At 40.4% G+C, this 22892-nt stretch overlaps 1 protein-coding gene across 3 annotated transcripts in view; it reads left to right on the top strand.

Moving 5' to 3' along the window:
- The window catches only part of FCHO2 (FCH and mu domain containing endocytic adaptor 2), a 1031922-nt gene that overhangs the window by 756 nt on the left and 1008274 nt on the right, over window positions 1-22892 (top strand). The window contains exon 2 of one of the 3 annotated variants that reach the window (XM_085632344.1): window positions 20140-20242. The exons of the other annotated variants lie outside the window; for them this stretch is intronic. Within the exon in view, the coding sequence (XP_085488470.1) occupies window positions 20171-20242 (72 nt within the window). The 5' untranslated portion in view covers window positions 20140-20170. The remainder of the gene's footprint in view (window positions 1-20139; window positions 20243-22892) is intronic. 3 annotated transcript variants of the gene reach the window in all.

Genomic DNA, 22892 nt, shown 5'->3' with positions numbered 1-22892 from the left:
GGTTGCTAAAATTTGTGCATGGCTAATCAGGTACAGGTTCTTTGGACACACCTCGGCTTGACTGTACTTCATAGAAACGCTCTCAATCCCGTTTTGTGAACACACTGTAGGTTTTTCACCCTTGCCACTTTTGTATTCCCACTGTTATTGCGTGCATTTCAAAATTCAGAAACCTACAAGAGGATGATTTTTTTTGTTCCTTCATAGACTTGGGAGAGAGATGACTTGTTAAGAGGATTGGTGGGCGACGACGGGCAAGGAAACGAGGACTTCTGTATTCATATCGATATGTTCCTAAAGAGGGAGTGGCTTTAGTAGGGAACATTGGTGTGCTCAGCCCTTTGTATCTTGTTGACAATCGGATCTACAACAGTGTATGCCTTCTCACACTGTTTTTAAATAACTTTATTTTTTAGCTTTAACGCCCCTTTTTTCCAGCTCTGCCTTAACGTTTGGTTGTGCGCTTTGGATTAGGTTGCACTGAGTTTTATACCAGTAAAAACCTATATTGGCGCCTGGCACGTTCCTCCCCAGGCAAAGGGACAACTTTCAACGTCAGAAAGCTAAACAAACTGTTCATGTGATTATGACCCCGGCTGGGCGAAACATGCAACTTATACATGCATTTCCCAAGTTTTCTTTTGTGTGCAGTGCTTAAAACGGGAACAAGTTTCTATCCGCGTTCCCGATGAAAAGGTTTGTCATTTCAGAAAGCTAAAGCAGCAGTGTAAATGAAAAATCAATATTCATTGTTTTCAAATTTACGACTGTTTCTCCTAAACAATGTTGTCTAATGGATTTTTGAAACTCCATAGCCTTAAAACTCTTACAGCTAAAATGCAGACTTTGAGGTCAGTTTCCTAGGCCCTAGCAGTAGCTTTGGCTCAGATAGGTATAACTTTTTAGGTCTTGACTAGGTAGTGCTTGCGCTGTCTCTTTGAGACCTGCTGTATTCCTGATATGTGCATAAAGCTCCGCCCATCTTTTTAATTGTCTCCTGTCCCTGTCTTAAGTAAATGATGGCTTTTCATTGGTCAATAGGCTTAGTAGTCCCTCCTTACCTCTTCTTGTAACCTCCCACGAGGCCCTCCACTGTTACATGTGTTGTTACTCCCTAGGTCTTAATTACAGCCTCAAGGCACTATTTTCTTGAAAGGCTTCAGGCAGGACACACACTTGGTCCTAAGCTAGGCTGGCAGTGGTTACTCCACTCACAAGAACATCTCGCATTCATATGAGACAGTCTATAAATTTCCTTTCATCAGCTCCACGCAGAGTACAACCTAATCCGGAATTAATATAATAATTCTTTTGTCACACCTAAAAGCTACTAATTTTATATATGGACATAGCTATTTGAATGTACTTGTGGTACTGTCTTGGATGCTATGTATTATGAGTAGTGTGGATTTACCATATCTTCCTTTGGGACCTCTTTTGGCCACATATGGTACTGCGCCCTGCAAAATGGCTAAGTAAAAATAAAAAAATGTTCATTTATAATCGTAATAACTCTTAACTCCAACAATTGTGAGACCGATTGCATTTCCAATGCAATAGGTCTCGCATTTGTTAACGTTAGAGCGGTTGGTGTTGAAAATGACATTGTCTTTTACTTTAGCTTCTTTATAACATTGGCAATAGTGCTATGCAAATATATGCACTCCACTGCAAATAAAACAAGCATTTGCAATGCAATAGGTCTCGCATTTACGAGAGTTTGAGCTATTGGCATTGTAAATGTCAACAGCTTAAACTCTCACAAATGCAACACCTATGGCATTGCAAATATGTTTTTTGTTGTTATAGTCCCCATGCCGCACTTTCACGTGCATGAAGGCCGTGACCTTTTCTTTAAAAGAGCATTGTCTAACAAAAGGTGCACCGCCGCTATTAAAGTGAAACCACGGCATGGGGGATTTTACAAAAAAGGGAACCTGAAGACCATATTAACTGCACTGGCACTTGATCAAACATTGTGTGAGTGCGAGCACAATCCCTGTGCTTGAAACAGTAAATGTGTGTAATGTAGAAGTAATGAGTGCAATCAACTCTATATGCAGGGCAACTTGAATTATGAGATTCTGTGGCCACAATGTTTTCCACAGAGTTATGGATTTGCTGCACTTGCCTTATAACTCATTATCTATTGCATAATTTACAGATGTTAACAAAAAAGTTTATTCTCAAACGGATCCAAGGTTACTAAAAAGTTGTCAATTGTGTCCCCCGTAGTGGTAGGCCCTTTATAAAGATTAAATGGGCATCTTTCTGCTACTGTATTCAAGTGTTAAACTGATACTAAAGATGCGAACCCTTTGTCATTTACCCATAACACCGCGTGAGCAAATTAGTTATACTGTCGCAAAATGTACCGTATTATGCTTCATAATTTGTCTTTTCTTGCCACATATTTTAGTCAGTCCTGCTACAAAATGCAGTCGGCCCCTGCCGCATGATTATTTTGGCCCCATCTATAAGTAACACACTTCCAGGATTTTTGTACTCGTTCATCACAAGTCACATCCAGCACTAATTGGTGTAACCATTCAACCGCTTATCATCCAAGGTACTACTTTATTATCATGGAGAAAGTTTTGTCCCTTGTTGCCAAACGCATTTAAATGGTTTGTGCTTTATATTTGTGCTTTATATTTGGACCACAGAGTTACACAGCACTTGTGAACTTGCACACAGATATGCTACTGTACTCATCTGATTGAGGATCAAATAGGCTGCATGCTCAGAACAGTTCGATTCCTCAACAGCGTAGTGTGGGCTGCGTCTCAAATGTCATAAAAAATATTGCATCATGCAAGTGTTCTCTCCTTATGAGAAAGCTGCAGGGTCAACCTTATGGGCAAGCAGACACCTCCCGCCTTAGCACAATGAAGGCAGTAGCGGCTATACCGACACGTCTGAGATTAAAGGGGCACTTGACTGGTGCCGTGGCCCCTGTAACCCGAGAACCAGCCCCGAGCTGCACCGAATGTGCAGTGCAGAACCAGGCACAGCTCGGTGTCTGAGGTCCGCGTAGAAATTATATTGTCAGGTGGTCTCAAAATTGCAACGACTTCAGAACAAACTGAGATTGTGTAACTCTGATGGTGTAGGCACCTGCCACGTTGGCGTCCATGTAATCGCAATTCAAAGCACGCGCCTCAAGTAAAGTTTAGCAAAGTGAGAGTGATAGTAACACCTGCGCTTTGAAATGCTCACAGTTAAGCGCTGTGGACAAGAAAAGTGACTACAGTTTAAAGAATTTGAGCGTACCTAATAGTAAAGAGGAAGAGATGAAACACGTGGCCCTTTAGGACAAAGCGCTGTTTTTTAAATGAGGAGGCTGAAGCCTTCACTATGCCCTTACCGGGCGCGGGTGAGGGGGGACTGCCCTCGAACACTGCTAAGGACAATTTCTGTCTGTCAGTTCAGATCTGCTTGCTCCTAGCCCGACCCTTAATACAACTGTTATATTTTGCGGCAACGTCACAGAGTGGACCCTACAAAACTCCAAAGCAACTCTTACAAGCCTTACAACGGAAGATCCCAGAATGATATGTATGGCGTTGAGGGATATGTCTCTGAACTCAAGTAAGCCCTGCATCGCCACTCTACCTTCATCACAACAATTTTGGAATCTGACCGGAAATGCTGCAGTGCGCAGTGACTACATATTTCAACAAACATTTGCAATGCAATAGGTCCAATTGCATTGCAAATGGTTAAGTTTAAAACTGAATGAGGCGCGCTCTGTTTCTTTTTTTTTTTCTTTTTCTTTAACTTTAACACTGAGCGCGGTGTCCTTGAAGTGGGCGCTGCGCTCCAGTGTTAAAGTTAAAAAATATATAAAGAAACCGAGCACGGTGTCCTTGAAGTGGCGCCGCGCTCAGTTTTAAAGTAAAAAAAATAGAGCGCTGTGTCCCTGAAGTGGATGCCGCGCTCAAAATAAATGCTAAATTTAAATGAGGCCACGCTCATTAAAGTAATAAAAAGCATACTATTTTGAGCGCATAGCGCTGCAGCCGCCATTGTCCCCATCCGTGTCCATTTTAAAAATAGTGCTCACCCACCAGATAAAGCCCACGTTGTAATGCCGCAAGTAAACAATCCAGTCCGGATGGGCGGTTCCAAAAGGAGACAGGGCGGTGACAAAGAAGCCTCATTTTCCATCAGAAGCCAGCGTTTACCATAAACGATGACGCCAGCCAATAAAAAAGATGGGTGGGGCTTCAATATGCCACGCAGAGCGAGAAGCGCATGTGCGCTGCAACGCTAGACGAGACCTAAAAATGAAAGTAAAAAACATTATTTTCAACGCCAACAGCTCTAACTTTAACAAATGCTAGACCAATTGCATTGCAAATGCTTGTTATATGTATGCAGATGATACACTCCCCATTTTCAACCTAAAGAAAACATGGAAGGGCGTTAAGTCGCCCTCCCTTGAACCTGAAGAAATCATGAGTTTGTAAAGTGCTGGATGGCTCAATGTTTTTATTGAATCCCTCTAAAGCAAAGAATCTTCAAACGGCAAATGGGCCAAAAGATGCGGGCCAGATTGAATGGCCTTTAACAGTGGGTCATTTTCCTACCTCCACTAAGCCAACGCATGGTTTAGGTATTATTATCGCTCCAGGTCTGACTCTTAAAGAGCAAGTAATTTACACATCTAAAACTAGCTGTTGGCAGTCAAAAAAGGGTAATAACTGCCCTCCCCTTTTTGGAGGACAGCCTGCACATGAAAGTTGTAAATGCTCTTATTCAGTCCAGGCTGGACCATGGCAATGCCGTATACCTAGCCTTCATATCTGATTCAATGACTACAACTACTTCAAAATGCTGCTATGCAGCTAAAACTCCTAGGACGGCTCTAAATAATCCCAATCATACAATCACTGCACTCCCGTCCAGTTAGGCAAAGGGATTCTTTTGAGGCTCTAACTTGAGTTCTCAAGGCCCTTTACAGTCCGAGACCTAGGTTTCTAGCATCTAAATCCATCTGATAGCATTCAGCACTCACTTCATTCTAACCACAAGTGCCCAGTTTTGATTGTATTACTGAATATCGATATATAAGGGACAAGATACCAAAAGGCAAGTGAATGGAGGGAAGTATAGATTTACTATTACTAACTTCACATGTATGTAATTGAAAATATAACTACATGTACAACATAGGTACATATATGTGGAGTTCGGTATAGAAAATCTAGATTAAACTGTGGGTATTTTTTTTACTGTTCTGTCCTTGATATTTAGTACCCTCAATATTCTGACGTCGATATGTAGTATGTACACCCTAGTTTCTCTTCCTAAAACTAGAGCAGAGTGTGTTGCAGAACATTCTCAACAGCAGCAGCCAAACTCCGGAATGTCCCCACCTTCCCCATTTTCCGGCATGAACACCTTCTGTCAATTAGGACACCTCTTTATGAAGAGAGAGTTGTAAAAGTCAAAAATGTACTTCAGTAGTTACTTCATTGGAGCGAATGTCTCACTTTTTTTTTGTGACTTACAAAGACAGGAGTGTTCAAGAAATTCTTCACTAGCTGTACATTTGTTTTTTGCCCAGTGCGTTAAACTTGCACTCTGTGTTTCCACCTGGTAAATAAATATAGATGCGTTATTGTCATGCAAATATGCAGGTGCATGGTAATGATCCTTGTGGAGAAACGTTTCCTCTAGACCTCTTATCACATACTTGGACCCTATTTACAAAGATAAATATAGAGATGTATATTTACTACTACTCCTAAATATAACTTTACCACTTTCCTATTCCCCATTTTCAAGTCTAGATTTACCCCTGGTTGATACTTTACAGCTACCATGCTGAGACCTGTCGCCACACATGAAGGATAATACCTACCATCCTTTGTCCATGTCGTCACCTTTTATGCGTACCTTCATTGGGACTATACGAGGGTCCGCCTTGTACATACACCTCTATACAATTAATAACACGCAAGGAAAATAAGATTTTCCTATGGGCCCCCTTCTCTTTGAGACGAAACAAGGTCTAAAGGATTATATATACCGCTCTTGGATATTATATTTGCCTCTAAAATAGCCCTGACGAAGTTCCTGCGTGGAACGAAACTCGTTGGCTGTGCACTGTTCGTGTTATAACCATCAGAATTAAAAGAAAGAAACATCACACTAATTGGACTATTTGATTTAATGTGTTCAATCTCAATGAGTGCACCTTCCATTTTTGGATTTATGCTTTGACTCGCTTTGCACCTTTGGACGACGGATGCAGGATGTGTTTTTGCACCAACTTTTTGATTGCTAACAATACATGTGTTTTGGTCGAGCTGGACCCTGGTCGGTCGTTCTGTTTCTTTTGTTGTTTACCCCTAGGTATAGACTTGCATGTCTCCACTTCCTCAAATCAGGGGGTGGAGCCTCCTACAACAGGTTTAACAGGTGAAAAGTTACAACTAGTTATCTTTGCAAACATAGGTGCATCTCTCTCTAAAGAGAAAATATAGGGAAAATAGTTCCTTCAGGATGTTCCCTCCCCTTTCAATCCTGGAAACTCGTACACACTTGCCTTTAACAGGAACACATTTGCACAGATTTCCAGGAAGTGAAATGCCTCTAATGAGTAAGGGAATACCCACAAACAAATGAGGTTGTGGGTGTTCACCGCTCTTTGCTCTGCTTTAAAATGTCGGGTAGCTCACCATTAATCTTACACTTCCACATGAAACATTTCTGATTTTGTACCTGAATTGTTGTATTTGTAAGTTCACTTCAGAATGTAAAATTCCATAAGTTCTTATTCTGTGTTTCAGGATTCCGACTGATTGCAAATGTAAGTTTGTGAGTCCTTTTTTTGTACATCAGCTTTGAACTTGGTTGCACATAAGTGATTGGGATCTGTTTTTCTAGACTTAGAGGTGTATACTGTTCTTTGCATTGTTATTTTGCGAATTTCAGTTTAATTGATAAAGGTTATATCCTGATTTATAATAGCGATATGACTGTGCTAAGCAAGAAGAACAGTTTTGATTCAAGATAAGATTCTTCTTAATTTAGGCCGTGTTCTCTTGCTTAAGCCAGGGAAAAACGTAGTAAATGACATTCATTTTGTTTGAGAGTTGTGAAGCACATTTATATTTTCCTCCTGATATTTTCATATTGCTGTTGTCAACAACTAGTAAACGGGAAAGATTTTTCTATCCACTAGCTCTAGTAAACTGATTTGCAAATACACTCCCCCCTACTAAACAAATTACTATTTTGTGCAAAAAGTCCTCCTTATGTTGTTTAGCCTTTGAATATTTTCGTCATTCCTATCCGTCTCTCATCAGTGCATATTTTTAAAACTTTAAACCCTGCCTAACAAACCATATTATAATTTATGATGCATTTACTGATACAACTTTATGTAGATTAATGCTTCAAAAAGTGAGCCTAATTAGAATGGTCCTCAATATGAAGGGGGAAGAGGGAATGTATGGGGGGGGGGGGCTCATCCTTCCATACCCTCTCAACTGGACTGACCAGGAATTATGTACCAGAAAAGCGAATAATTATTTTTATAGATAAATCCTCACCACCAGGGTTGCTCCAAGGCATGCTTCATCTTTGGGTTCCTTCCTGTTCCTCTACGGAACGGGGCGTACTTCTACTTGTGAACTACACAGAAGCATCAGATGGTAATCAACCAATGTATCGGGTAAAGTGGGAGATTTGTATTGTACTTGATATAGTGGTTGAATACCACCTAGTCTCAATGATGATGCACGCCACCAAGGGACAACTCTAGTGAGTGAGGGTTTACCTATAACAAGCATGATTTGATTCTCTGGCTCAGAATTCTTGGTCAGACCAGTTAAGAGGGCAAGGCTCTTGAGTTAGAGCATACTCCGTATGGTACAAAAATTATTATAAAATCAACAGTTCATGTCTGGTAGCGTCAGGCTCTTGTGTTTCTTGGGTTTTACTGGAATGTCCTTAATGGTAATGTCTTGTTAAAGGCGTTTCATAATGAAATGGCTTAAAAAAAGCAAACCTTGCTGAAAAGTGACACATAAGCCTCCTAACCACCACTCTCTAACATCCATTGTATTTTCAGTTATCACACCTCCACATAAGTGTATTTAAATACTAATTGACAATATGCCTTTATTTATGTTTTTGAATACTTTTAGTTTTATACCTTGCAAATTGTGTGACTTAACTTGGACACTGTTTTGCAAAACCATAGGTAAGAAATAGGCGCTCCTGTTTGTATCTCAATATATAAGAGCAAATTTGCACCGTTTAAAAAATACATTGTAATGAAAGTCGTTACCTGCTTGGCTTCTCTATAACAATTTTTTAAATTTATGTATTGATACTTCTAGCCCCACAGAGGTTTAACTCCTGTAGTGTAGAGCGCGTTGAGGCCAGTTCCAAGACCATCACTTGGGGTAGTTGGCAAACTGGCTAATGCCTTAGTTGGATGCTAAAATAGTTTATTGTAGTAGCAACTCCCTGAAGCCCAGTTCTCAAAGGAAATTCACAGGTGGAGATGATTCTTTCCAGTGGTGCCTCTTTAAACATTTCTTGCTTGGCTTCAGCTGGATCACCATCATCTGTGTACCACAGCTCTGGCTATCCTCCAGATTGTGACCTCCCTTGAACAGAAATCATTCTTCTTGACACCAAGGGTTATGTAAGTAATATGAGTGTTGCAGATATTCTGCTTGGGAACAGGACTAGGCTTGGGACCATAGAACAACAGCTTGTAGGGACTGAGCCTTCATACTACCTCAGTATCTATGAACCAGAGTCCGAATAGTTATGGTGCCTCACTTGCCCTCCTAACCTTACCAGAGAGACAAGTGACTTCACACCCCAGAACACAAGATTCTCGAATCTCTCGGCGATCGTGGTGACAGAGGACACCTTCTTTTCATTCTCTCACTCACACTTGTCCACAATAAGATAAACAGGAGATACAAGGGAAGTTTAGTATATTCATTTAAACTATTGTGCTCTAAGATGCAGTATTCGCGCCACTATTAGAAAACAAATGCATATAAAAAATATTGCTAGCACGGTTAATAAACCATATGCTATAAAAAGCCCAGTCATGTTATAAAACAGATTAGCCTAACCCCCACCCCTCCTAATGAAGCTGAATGATTATATATCAAAGATCTCTGGGATTAGTGGCGGACTGGTACATTAGCATTCATAGATGGACGTTCCATATCTCAGCTGACACCACAATCTTGCCTCAGGCTCTTCGTTCTCAGTGTGTCCTGTTTAAAACTCCTGTACTCAGTTCTATGACAAGACGTGTTTTCATAAACAGCAGCTGCCTTCTCATGTTATGTCTAGGTGCTAGTGTCTGACCGGAGAGAATAACAAGGGGCAAAACATATGCGCGTTCGGTGCGATAATTCCATGTGACACAGAGCAAATGTGTTTATATAGTACCGTGTGCAAAGGAAAAGCGGCCTACAACAGTCAGTTAGGCTAACGCAGGGAAACTACAATGGGCCATGCGGGAATACATGACACACTCCTTTTGGTCAGGATAATAGCACAAAAGAAAATACTAAAAGTAATTTGAAGATCAACATACTTGGACCATAGTTCACATATAGTATACGTGGAATTGGATTAGAAGGAAAGAGTTTATTTGGAAAAATTGTCAAATGATTGTGTTTTGGAGGAATCCATTATGTCATTCGCCAAGTCAAAGGCTAAGGCTTCCATAAAGGAGCTTTATGTATGTTGCGTATTTCATGACTATTAGTTGTTTGCGTGTCAAATTAAAAGGCAAAAACAAATCTGTGCAATTCAAATGGAACGTGCCCATTTTTGAGTGTATGAAGTGTCTAGCTAAACTGCATAATAGAGGTAAGCTGACTCTGCCTGTGAGACAGTGTTGACATTTCACTCCGCACAATATCGATAACAGACAACACAATGTTGTTTTAATTGTAAATACGAGATGACAACCTATAAATACTATTATCAATAACAGCAAGCACTTTATCCAAATTAACTAGGTCAATTTCAGGGGTGTGGAATTTAATAAAATATCCACTTGTCCATGGGGCATGTTAATTCATAAATCTACTTGTCCTGTAACAAAATCCACTTGTCCCTTTTGTGCCATGTAATGCGGTGACAAATTATGGCAGCAATACCCTTGTACAAGAGCTCCGAAATAGCCTCTCTGAATATGCCAGGGCTCCTTCCATAGCAGGGTATGAATACTAGCAATTCCCTTATATTGCCACGTTTCCGCAGATCTACATACTGGCGCTGAAGTCAAGCAACAGTTTCAGGGTTGGTATGCCCTTTTGAGTCTGTGCAAACCTACTAACTTGCATGTTTTAAGGGTTTTCACCAACTCTTCTCTATTTACTCCTGGCAATGGCAGACATAAAACTTCTTACTGGGTTGGGAAAAAAGTGGTTGGAGGGGAAGTAAACTTGCAAACGTTCCGATTTTCGCATGAGCAAATCTACACATGCATATTTGCTCATGCTAAAATGCAGTTCAAAAATATTTTCTAGGAGTACTATTTCTTGGCCTACTTCTGTAAAGTCTTGTGAATTAAAGAAAGTCGTATATCTGCACTTAATGCAAGGACATAAGTGCACTTTTGAGACTTTACTTAATAATTGGCCCCCTAATTAGGTCTGGCGTTAACCATGACATGTTGTGTTTATTAAAATGTCTCTCTCTGTCAGTTGGCTAGCTTCACTGTGAATGACAGCATTCTGTTCTTTCACAAGGAGCATAATTGACACACAGTCGTTTTGTTCAGTGCCAGGAACTACTTTGGCAATGTGTGCTTTTTGAGACCGAAACAATTTTTGCTTTTGCCAATGTTTGTTATAATGATGAGGGCCCAGCAGCACCCACACCAATAAGGTTTTACAAAAAACATGCCAAAACAAGTCACGCATTGATAAAACCAAAAGACTGACCAACAATTTCAGACCAATTGGCTTTACCAATGCTTGTTTATTTTTTATGTTTCCCATAATCTTATTAAAACTGGTTACAGTGATTTTCCATTATGAATATTTTTGGGAAATACTAGCATGCATCAACACATTTTACTAAATGATGCTGCAGAAAAACGCTACCTAAAATGTTACAGTAGTTTAGCTAAATGTTTTGCTTTTTTTGTGAACATTTTATCTTGAAAGCAAAGAATAATCAGTCTTGCTTTCAAGCGTCTTTCAAGCATAGCCTCATAGTGCTAAACAATAAAAGCATGTGCACCCATTTTTATACTTTAACCACTGTCAGTAGTAGTCTGAGCTTACAACATGTACTTAGATCGCTCACCCTAATAATAAAGGTTTTGTATTTATGAACCATAAATACAAGTTTGAACAGCGTTAAAACATGGAAACAAATATTACCTTAACTACAGGCAATGCTTTCCCTGATCCATCATGTGGGACTATAAACTGGCAGTCAAAGGGTTTGTGATGTAGGGGGTTGGGCCTACTTGTCCCAAGGACAAAATACACATGGAAACTTGTTGCCCTTGACCCCAAACAATATGTCCCGGGCATCGGGCTATAGGAATTCCACATCCCTGCAATTTGTCTCATGCATACAGCAGCTGGGATCATTTCTAAATTATATTATACGTTGCATATATAAATCTTTTAGAACGTGGGGATTTAGGACCTAAAAGTAAAGCTGACAAATGTATATCTTCAGAAAGAAGAAAAATATTTTGTTTTACTTCAGACAGTATGGAATGTTCCAACCATTGTTGACATAACTTTCCCACCGAATAGGTGGTAACAATACCAGAATGTTGTGATTTAGAGTATCGAAGATAAAGTCTGCTTGATTTGAACCCAGGTGTGGAATTAAGAAAACAAGCATGACCATCATTTGTGTTGACTGGCTATAACAACCACCTGCCAGGCCAATAAAATGAGGAATTAAATGTACCATTCTGCGCCATATTATTTCATTGTTCTTCAGTATAATTTGTCAGATTTTGCTGGGTTTGCAGAGTGTGCTGGGTCGTGTCATTCAAGAAAATCATTTGTGTGGAAATTAAACAGGTTCGAAATAGGGATTCTGTGCCCTGAACCTGTCGATATTTTGTTCCCCAAATTGAATCAATTGTTTTGTTCCAGTAATCATATCCCTTAAGGGCTAGATGGCTGGAAAACAAAGCTGCATATACAAGATTAGTCTGGGTGAGCATAATTGTTTTGGGTGGAGTGGGAACGAACTTGAAATAATAACGTGGGGTCTGAGGTGTCATACCCGTAAAATATGGAAATTTGCCCTTTTGCTTTTTGGAACTCCCTCTTAGGGGAGTTAGGCAATGTTCCCATTGTGTGTAATTAAAATAAGGGCACTGACTATTGGCTCTGTGCAGAAAATGATGTCCATAATGATAACGGAGCATACCAGCATAATTAGCAGAATTAAGATACAAGTCCTCTGATTATAAAACAATATAATATTCTAATTCAGAAAGCATAGAATTTACAGTGTCGGCATTCTAATCATCCAAATGCAACCCAGGTTCTATTATATCACCCATAGAAACCTGGTCTCCGTAGGGCCGAATATGTTGAAAGGAAATTTATCCCAAACAATCCTATTAGTCACTGGAACGGCTGAAATGTTGACGAAAGACAAGTCTCTTTTCAGTTTATGAAGAAGAAAGATGGGCCAACACCCCGTCTAATTGTTCCATAGCAGAACGTGCTTGGAGGTAATGGGCATTGATTGATAAAAAAAAAAAACGGTCACAAATCCAATCCACATAAACAGGAAAACAAAGGAGAGTATGTTCCAGACTTTATCCAAGGTGGGACTAGATAATTATGTTTCAGCCATAAAATAAAAACACAAATCTGTGCTGGAGGTAGATGCAAAACACTCCGAAGAAAAATCATCTTGATCCATGTAGTACTCATAGGTACTCAGCTGGAAAACAGGAGGCTGTGATGCAGCAGTAGGACCCGCAAATTCAAATTCAGAAGTATTCGCCAATGGTTGATCCCTACAAGCGACATTGGTTATATAGGATGTAATAGTAGAAGGAGGTACCATGTCTGGTAAAGTGTCAGTGGAGGTCTCCGGACACGATTAGAAAACAAATGCATATGAAATCTGTTGATAGCGTGGTTAATAAACCATATACCATAAAAAGCCCTGTCATGTTATAAGACAGATTAGCCTAAATCCACCCTTCCTAATGAAGCTGAATGATTGTATATTAAAGATCTCTGGGATTAGTTTCAGACCCAATACCTTAGCATACATAGATGGACAGTCTACTTCTTAGCTGACACAGAAATCCTGGCTCAGGCCCTTCTTTTGCTGTGTGTCCTGTTTAAAACTCCTGTACTCAGTTATATGACAAGACGTGTGTTCATAAACAGCCGCTGCATTCTCATGTTATGTCTAGGCACTAGTGTCTGACCAGCGAGAATAACATGGGGCATTGTTGTTTGACCTTGTCTATGGTGCTCAGACTAAATCACAGGAAAAGAACAGAACACAAAAACAAACATATGCGGGTTCTGTGTGAAAGTACAGTGTGCCACAAAAGCAAATGTGTTTATATAATAGCGTGTGCAAAGGAAAAGTGGCCCACAATGGGCACAATTAAGCTATCATAGGGAAACTACAATGGGCCTCGCGGGAAATAGACAACATGAGCTTCTCCTTTGCACATTTCCAGATTTCTCTAATAGCAAGAACAGGCTTTCCTGGCTACTTGGAGAAGGGACAATCAGGATATCCCTGATCTTCCCTCCAGCCCCGGGGTGCGGCAAACCTTAAAAAACACAAGGCTTATTAAGGTTGAAAAAGCCCATATTGTAGGAGCAGTGTTCCACGGGTGATGGTTAACCAGCAGAAGCCACTGTCAATTTTGGAAGATCGTGTCCTCAACTTTCTTCATGTCATGGTCCGATTTTTTTTTTTTTTTTTTTTTTTTTTCCTTTTAATTTTATATAGTTCTTATTATTGGTTTTAGGTAATTGAAAAAGCTATCTAATATATTACAAAAACAAACATTGCAGCTCATTTTTGATGCATATATAATTATGACAGCTTCCTTTAATGGTATAGTTTGTTACATAATTGGTATTGCCATATGTTGTTACTCCATTCCCTTCACAGTCTCAACATTTTACTCATACATTTGGCCTTATTGTTTGAAAGGAATCCCACCACTCCCCTTCATATCTTGCCATGTTTCCGAGGACATCCCAATGCCTTTTAGGCTGCCTCTTCTTCCACAGCACAAATGTCCATATTATTCATTAATATTTGGGACAGCCATAATCCTCCAGTAAAGAGCAACATCTCTTTTTGTCCAGACCTAGAAACACAAGCCCTTAAGCTTCCACCATCCTATTCAGATATGGTTCTAAGTAAGGTTACTTTGGCGTCTCATCAGAGGTATGCCAGTCAACTGTAAGAGTATTGTGTGAATTCTGTTCTAGTAGGTTTGAATAACCGGACAGTCCTTCCTATACAACATGGAAAAAGGCACTCACATCTGTTATGCATTTAAGACAAGTCTGGTCAGGGCTCCATCTCATCTTTTATAACATTGCAAGTGTGTAGGAAACATCATGGAAATAATTGAATGGTAAATAATGTGTATGCAGGCTGATATTACTATTGTCTGGCAGCCATCTTTACTTCCCCTCTCTCGTCTTCCTCCATGGGAACTAAATCACTACAAAATTTTTCTTTTAGTAGTTTTAGGGGGGGCTTGCGTGTTTTTCCACTAGTCTTCTGTATATTCTGGACATATGTTTCCCCTCCAGTTTTCAAGGGATAGTTTACCATTCTAGTGCATCTCTGACCTTTTCTGTAGAGTGATCTACTTCTGGTCACTGAAAAGCATTATGAGCTACAGCCTAATATATGTGTGTTAGATAACAGAAAATGAAGTCCACGTATCCTAAACACTGCCCCTAGAGTATCCCAGTTCTGTTCCAGTGAGCATACAGCATTAAAGCCACTCAGGCTATATAACAAATGTTAACTTGTGGGGTCCCCAAAGATTAGTTTTGTCCCTTGTTTGTAAATCATATTGAGAGTCTAATTTAGACTTGTGATCTCATTAACGTGCAATACATAAATATCTCACAGTTTATTTTGAGAGTTACGGCACAAAGGACCATTAGTAATTATACATTTTGCAAAGTGCATGCCAACTTCATAGCTATCTACGAGTAAAGTAAACATATCTGTGTAGTGACTTGCACACTGTACAGCAGTCCTACAATAATGACACACAAAGTAGCTTATGAAGAGATTGCTTTACGAAGCGAGGCATTCTTTAAACAAGGGAAGAAAGATCAAAAGAAAACCAGAAATAAAGAATGATGAATGGAGTAGGAGAGGACCGAAGCAAGACACGAAGAGAAACTAAGAGGAAGAAGAAAGAAATGTGAGGGAAGAAATGAAGAGGCAAAACCAGTGAAAAAGACCGAGAAGGAACAAAGGATACAAAAATAGAAAAGCATATGTAAGGGGAGTGAGTAAGTGAAAGGGAAGTGTGAGAGAAAGGTGGGGTGAGAGCGCCTGAGAGGGGGAAGGAGAATGAAAGAAAAAAGGACAAGAGAAACTAGCAAAAAGGACACAATGAGGGAAAAAACTGAGGGACAGCTGAATAACGGAGAAAGAATGAGAATAAAACTAAAAAAAAAAAAAGGAAGAAAAAACCTAAACAAAGAAGAACCAATAAAGGGGAAAAGCAAAAGGGAGAAAACAAAATAGGACGAAGTGAAAGTAGACAAAGAAAGAAAAAAGTAAGACTGAAACAAGGAAAGAGTGAAGGTCAGAGGAAAGGAGAGCAAGTAGAATACGTCCAGAAGGAAAGGAACGAAAAAGGAGAGCAAGAAAGAAAAAACACAGTGAAAGAAATCTGGAAAGGAGGATAAGGTGAGACGGCAGGAGAGGGAATGAAAGAGCAGAAGAAAAAAGAAAGTAACAGTGTAAGAAGACAAGAAAAGAAAGTAAAAGAGAACAAGAAATTGGAAAGGAAAGACAGAAAATTAAAGGAGACAAGAGAGAATGGTAATGAGAAGGAAGGCGAGAAAGTGGAGGCAAAGAGAAACACAAAATTGTAGGTGCGAAAGTATGCAGAAGAAAAGTAACAAATGAAAACATAGAAAGATGAGCCTAAAAAAAGGAGAAAAAGAAAGTAGCAAAAGAAGGAAACAAAGAAGTAGTGAAAGAAAATGAAAATACAGAAAGAAAAGAAAGAAATCTTTTTTTTAAGAGTGTGGGTTACGTAGTCCTGCATTTTCAGCTTCCGAGGACCCACAGAAAGTGGTGCACTGTGTTGTATAGTGTTGCATTAGCATTTTGGCAGCTGTATATTGTCAAACAAGATCACAGGTAATTATCATGTCCGAGCTACTCAGAAGTAGCCTGAGAGCTACTGGTAACTCACAATTGCCCTGTTGGAGATCCCTGTTAGTGAGTTGAAATTCGGTACTGACGAGTTCTGCATTATATCCCTCAAGGGCGTCTCTAATTTGTAAGTAATGAAAGAACTGTGATTTATGGAGGTCAACTGCCCAACTGTATTGATGTTACTTTCTTCCCATTAATCTTCAACTCTAAATAACCCAATGGTGTCACATGTGCAAATATGTCAGTTGGGTGTCTGCTGAACGCCATGAAAAATACCACTCAGTTCTTTGTTATTCTTCCACGCCAACCACTCATTTTTAGGGCCCAGTGCCAGCACTCCAGTGGTATTCTGGTGATTGGTTGTATTGTAGAGTTCAGTTTCTTCCTAGGCATTTGTGACATCAAATTCGGAATCCTAAAGTGTGCTCTGCCGTGTCTACAAAGAACCACTCCTTCAGAGGGAGTAAGTGTTCCGTACAGTAATGTAGCCTAATGTTCTCAATCCCCAGTCCACCATCATAAGGTGTCTGTTCACATTTAGTGAAAATGACACGTGGCGTCTCGCCTGCCCATAAGTATCTTGTTATTGACGATTGTAGTGTGGTGAAGAAGTTCTTAAGGTGTGTGTATATGGTTAGTTTTTGAGGACATGCAGTATCTGGGGTAAGGCTATCATTATAATGTATCCCTCTCCCCCCTATTATAGTCACATGGCTTTTACTTCATGCCTGTTTTGAATTTGTTTTTTATTTTTATATAAGGTGCGATATTTAGTTCCTGACACAAACTGCGGATTCTGTGAGATATATATGCCAAGATATATAAATGAGGTCCCATACCCCTCTGTATATTGAAAGGTTTGGATGCCACTCCATTTTCCTGGACCCGTGCCCACAGCAATGGGTAGTGTCATGTATACTCTAAAAATTGGGCCAAGGTGTGTCGCCTCCGAGGCTCTCTGGAGGAAGGACCTGTCCACAGAATCATATGCCTTCTCAGAGTTAAATTTGTTTGAAGACGCACAGCATTGGTGCACGTGTGCTTCATGTTAAAACAATGACCCTTTAAATTTGTTCTTCATGGAACAGCGGTCACTGGATGAGGGTAGGGTAGTACACCGCTGTTCCACGAAGCACAAATGCCTGTTTGACATGAGACATGTCCTTGTTTTCCATGGGGGCCTCTCCAGCTACTTGGAGGGCCACTATTTTATCATGAAGCACACATGCAGTGACGTGATTGTCTTGAAACAAATTTAGTTAAAAGTGGATTACCACACAACTCACCTAGGTGAAAGAACCCAAACACACACTTGGGTTTCACTCCCTTCTAGAAGATTAGATATGCCAATATATAGGTTCTGATAAAATGCCAAGTGATCGCTTTTCGACACAATTGTAACCTGAATCATGTCAAGATCTAGATATGTGGACTAGATCTTGCATCACAAAGTATACCTCTACATTGAAGAGACCAGGATCATTATGTCTCTTAGTCTCTCACTCTGCTTTTAACCTCGACATAGATTCAGAAACCTATTAAATTGATAGCTCCACAATGTCTATAGTCGATTTTAGTCCACATTTCTCCAATCTTTTATCCCCCGACTTGAAACACAATCAAACCCCCTATTAACCCACTAGCTATTAAAAGATCTCTACTAAAGCACCCTTTTGCAGGATCCGTTGGGCATTGCAGTGCCAGCCCAATGAGAAGCAAGCCCAATGATGAAGCGTTCCACCTTCGGGTGGGTGAGGGCACTTGCTCATATGAGTGCATGCTCTCAGTGACTACATACAGACTCCACTGCGAGTCTGCAATAGTCCATGTGGAACAGTATACTCCCCTTTTTAAGAATAACCACTACTGTGACCACGAGCAGATGGTATGGCAATATTCCACGCTGAAGTGCCTCTTCAAACATTTTTTTTATGTGAGGGACCAAGCCAGAAATGCTATTTTTACAGAATACAAGGGGGAAACTTTTAGGACACATTGTTTCCCCCAACGGTATATCTTTAATGGCTGCTGAAATCGCCTCCGTAGTGGGAAGGTCCAGGACCTACTTGTCCCTCACCTGCAACCTATTGATAAATCTTGTGATATAGACCTCTATACTAAATTATGCGGTTCTTGTCTGGTGTATAGGGTTTTATAGTTGTTGGTGAATGTGTTGGCTATGTCTTGGGAGTTAGAGATCAGCCTGAGCTGCAGGTCTTGAATTCCAGAGATGCTTCTGGATATTCCTAAAAATTTCCAAGCCAATAGATAAGACTGCTGGTGTTATCGCTGGCCTTATATATCCTATGCTGTGATACGATCCAAGTGAGTTTCGCTGAGTCTAAGAGCTTAGCCCCGATCATTCTATCCTCTCACCATCGCTGTTCGATAGAGGATCTCCTCATCAGGAGACTGCACAGCTTCACTCTGAAGCATGGTAATTTGCTGCTCTAGCGAAGTGATCTCCCCTTCCCGCTCTTTCGTCCATCTGCCCATCAAAGAGATTGTCCTTCCATGCCTTGAGGGCCTCTCACACTACTACTTTGGAGGAAAACAATCCTGTGTTAAAGTAACAAGTTCTAGCTTCTCCTTCAGAAACTCAGCAAATGTGTTAGCTAACAGCCTCCAGGCATTCTATCTCGACCGGTTACCTCTATAGGGGCAGGTTAACACCATCTCTATCGGAATTGGTCAGAGAGGTATCTTGATAAGATACGTGAGCCACTGACACCAACTCAATCTGCTACTGGTTCAAATAAGTAGTCCAATCTAGATTGGGATTGGTGGGAATATGAATAGTGGAAAAACCCTCTTTCAAATTATTCACTATTCAAACAATACTGAGTTCCAGCAATGATATCCATTTGAAGAGACTCCTAACTATAGTGTAGGTGGGGAAGTCAGTGGATTTTTGACTCCAAGTTATCACTATATTAATGTGGTCTCATTAAGTAGGAGATTGGTTAACCCCTGCATGGTGTCTTTCTTTAATATGTTTCGCTTGTTGATTCTAACTTTAGTGCAGGATCTACCTTCCATTAGCCCAGAAATCATTACCCACTGTCTCGGTGCACAGTGGTGGACCACCATGGGGAATGACCGAGAACCTTTAGTGAAACACCCAATCTTACACATATCTCCTGAAGAATTGACCTTTGGCTCCCAGAAGATGCGTTTCCTGTAGTAGAATACTGAGGGCCCATTTTTTTTAAACCCGTTGGAATAGAGTTCCTCTCTTAATTTCACTATTTAGGCCATTTACATTCATTACATTCCATGCGATTAATCTATGTTCTTGCTGTCCGGTCTTGCATTATATGAAAAGTATGATATCTTATGTCATACCAACTATATCGTGAGTGGCCGGCAAACGAACAGAACATTTCAACTCTCCCCCACCCTATACTCCATACATGGAAGAAGAATTACGTCGCTCTTACAAGTGAGCTGAGTGAATATTTTCATGGAATTGGCAGCCCCTAGCGCACTGCTGCCTTGGTATCAGCTGAATAGTGCCATATATTTAGAAAGACAATCACCTAGCACTCGTGAGTTAAAAACCATTGTAATGTGTAAGCGATAAAGCCAATATTTTGAGCCACATCTGACTCCATTCTGATCTTTCATTTAACAATACACATGCAATAGCTAGCAACATGAGACTCAGTGCCAGGGGTTGAGTCAAGTAGTTTGTGTACTGGGGCTTTCATCATCACTGATTGTCCCCGCTCCATTTCCTCTTCCTAGATCTGGTACATCATCTTTACCTGTGTTTTGGATGAAGTTCTGGGGTAGATTGGCTGCCGAAGGCACCATTCAGCCATCGTTCTTCAGGAGTCTCCCGGCTGAGGTGAGGGATTTGTCTTTCTTCCACCTATTTCCATACACTTTCAGGAGTTTCAAGGAAAAGAGATTTCCTAATATACAGTATCTGGAGTTTTCTGGGGTGCAGCAGCATATGCTGAGGTTCTATTTAACTCCTGTGAAGGATTTTCGCTGCTGCAGCACCTGGGCTGTATAGTCTGGGAAGATGAGCATCTTAGTGTAATCACAGTAGACTTGTTGTTTTTCTCAAGAGGCTCTGAGAATGATATCCTGGTCAATGTAGTTCAAAACCTGCATGATTATGGAAGGGGGGATGGGAGGGAGGGGAGGTGGAGGTAGGTAACTATAACGCAATAATCAAAGTGGAGGGAAAAAGAAGAAGCTGTGATCCATCCGGCTTCCAAAGGTTTGTTATTAATCAAGGGGGTGGAGAATGGACCACTTGTCCTGTGTAACCAGGGTCTTTCAATAGTGTCCGTCATAAAAAACCCTCATAACTGTACACAGGCCGGTGGCGGTATATCTTGATTCTCCGCCTTTGTGTACTGTTTCAGCATCATCATTGGGTCTTTTTCTTTGTAAAAATGCTGACCTCCACCTGGAGGAAGACCTGCTGGTACTGTCAGTAGTGGTCAGGAATAAGGGTAAAAAGGTGCTTGTGCTCTCGTGAAATGTTTCAAATCCCTATATAACTTGTGTCCTCAATAATTTATTAGGGAGTCAGTGATGTGGGAGGTTAAAATTAGAATCGTGCGTTTCTAAGACCGAGTTACTGATCTAGCGCACTGTTAGGGTCAACATGTTTCAGCCCTCTGCGAACTCTAGGGGCTTTCGTCAGGACCGAAGTTAAGTATGCGGGGCCCTTTGGGCTCTGCAGAGAGAGGTGTACTCACCACTCTTGTGTCGTAAGGTCAGACCAATAGTATCTGTACCTGAAAAGAAAGTTGTACATGAAACTTAATGCATTGTTAGTTTCAGGAGGAGACTGCTGAAACAGAAATACTCAGTTTACCACATTGGGTGTGAGTTCCTAGCATAAGTTATGCGTTTGAATGAATACAAATACAAAAAGGGGGGGGGGGGGAAACATTACGGATAGGTTCAAGTTTACAGGAGTATACATCACGCTAGATTGACATTCGTGCCAAAGGCTGTTGATAGAAAATTGTTTTCTCGTGTCTTTATATTTTATAAACATGATAGTCAATTACTCAGGACAGTGAGGCAGTGGCCGGTTTAGTAGCTGCGCTGTCTCACTTGTAGAACGTGTACCTGATTCTTTATATCTTTGTGACGAAGGGAAGGTCATTGAGTGCGTAAGTGACTGACTATTGTACATTTTAAAAAACAATCATTGCACCCAGGGTATCTGAAGGACTCAATTGGCGTATATGGTTCATAACGAGTCCGAAGTTTTCATGCAGCAGAGGAGTGTAAGAATTAAAGAATCAAACATATGCGCGGTGCGTTATTAGCAATGGAAATGTGCGCGATGTAAAAAACAGTTTAACGGCGGCTTTTACCTTATGAGCGTTAGAATGAAACATCATGGAGTCACCGGTGGGCCTCAGAATACCGATTCTATTCTGGGAAGAAATACATTTGTTAAGAGGTATCTTACTTGAGATGTAGGTGACGGCAGGAAGGTCTGCTAGAAGGTTTGTTCGCATCTCTCACCAGTTCTTACACAGTAATTCACTTGTGCTGGCTCTGTACACGGTGCTCCGAATGACGCGGGGGCCGCTCATGGTTCGTTTGTATCCCCGGTAATTATAAAAAGGGAAGAAGGACTATTGATGGTGTTGGTTGGCATGGTTGATTGGCACAATGTTCTATATTGATGGTAGAAAGACTGCATCGCGGTGAACAATTCTTTCATCGGTTAAAAATTAATAACAGATGGTGCAATCAATGTAGGTATACGATATTGTTTATATTTTGAGCGGAAAAATAATGTGTTTAGTGAACATGGGATGTGAGTCATTTTACATTTCAATAAAGATTTTCATTTAGATTCTGAAAGATATTGGTCTACTATTGTGACAAACTCCCTGTTTCTCTAAATGTTTATGTATAAAAATGGTTAATGTATAAAAATAGAGCAGTAAAGAAAAATAGAGCAGTAAGGGTTGGTCTATTACTTTGGGTGTTTTATGTAAGAATAACATCTACGGTCAGTCATGATTCTTCTACAGGATCTTATGGTTCATGATAATACATGCCAAGGAATATTATCGTTCATTCCCCCTGTGTCCGTGTGGAGACGGTAAATCCATCGTTGTTCTTTTTCGAAAATAATCTTCTCTGCATTGTGTGATTTTGTTTGTAAAGACTCAAGAATTACCCACTTGAGGTCATCGGGATCAGGATTACGTTCAATGTAGTGTTTGCTCATCCTGGTTGTTACTCGTTTGCAAGTTACGTTGCTCCTGTGTTCACAAATTCGGAGTTTCACTTTACGGCACGTCATCCCTATGTATTTAAGGCCACAGGGACATACAATCATGTAAATTACATGTGTTGTATTGCAGTTTGTGTGATGACGTAGCGTCCATGTGAGATTCAGGGCTCGAAAAATCTAAAAAATTGTACTAGTCCTGCAGGACTAGTACCTTGAAAAATCTACCCTAACAGTGACCTACTTGACCTCCGTCTCTGAAAGCGGAGCAAAAGTG

The sequence above is a fragment of the Triturus cristatus genome, chromosome 2_1, assembly GCF_964204655.1.
Source record: "Triturus cristatus chromosome 2_1, aTriCri1.1, whole genome shotgun sequence".
NCBI classification, from domain to species: Eukaryota; Metazoa; Chordata; class Amphibia; order Caudata; family Salamandridae; genus Triturus; species Triturus cristatus.
Note: the sequence above shows the minus strand (reverse complement) of the source record. Positions and strands in the feature narration are given on the sequence as shown.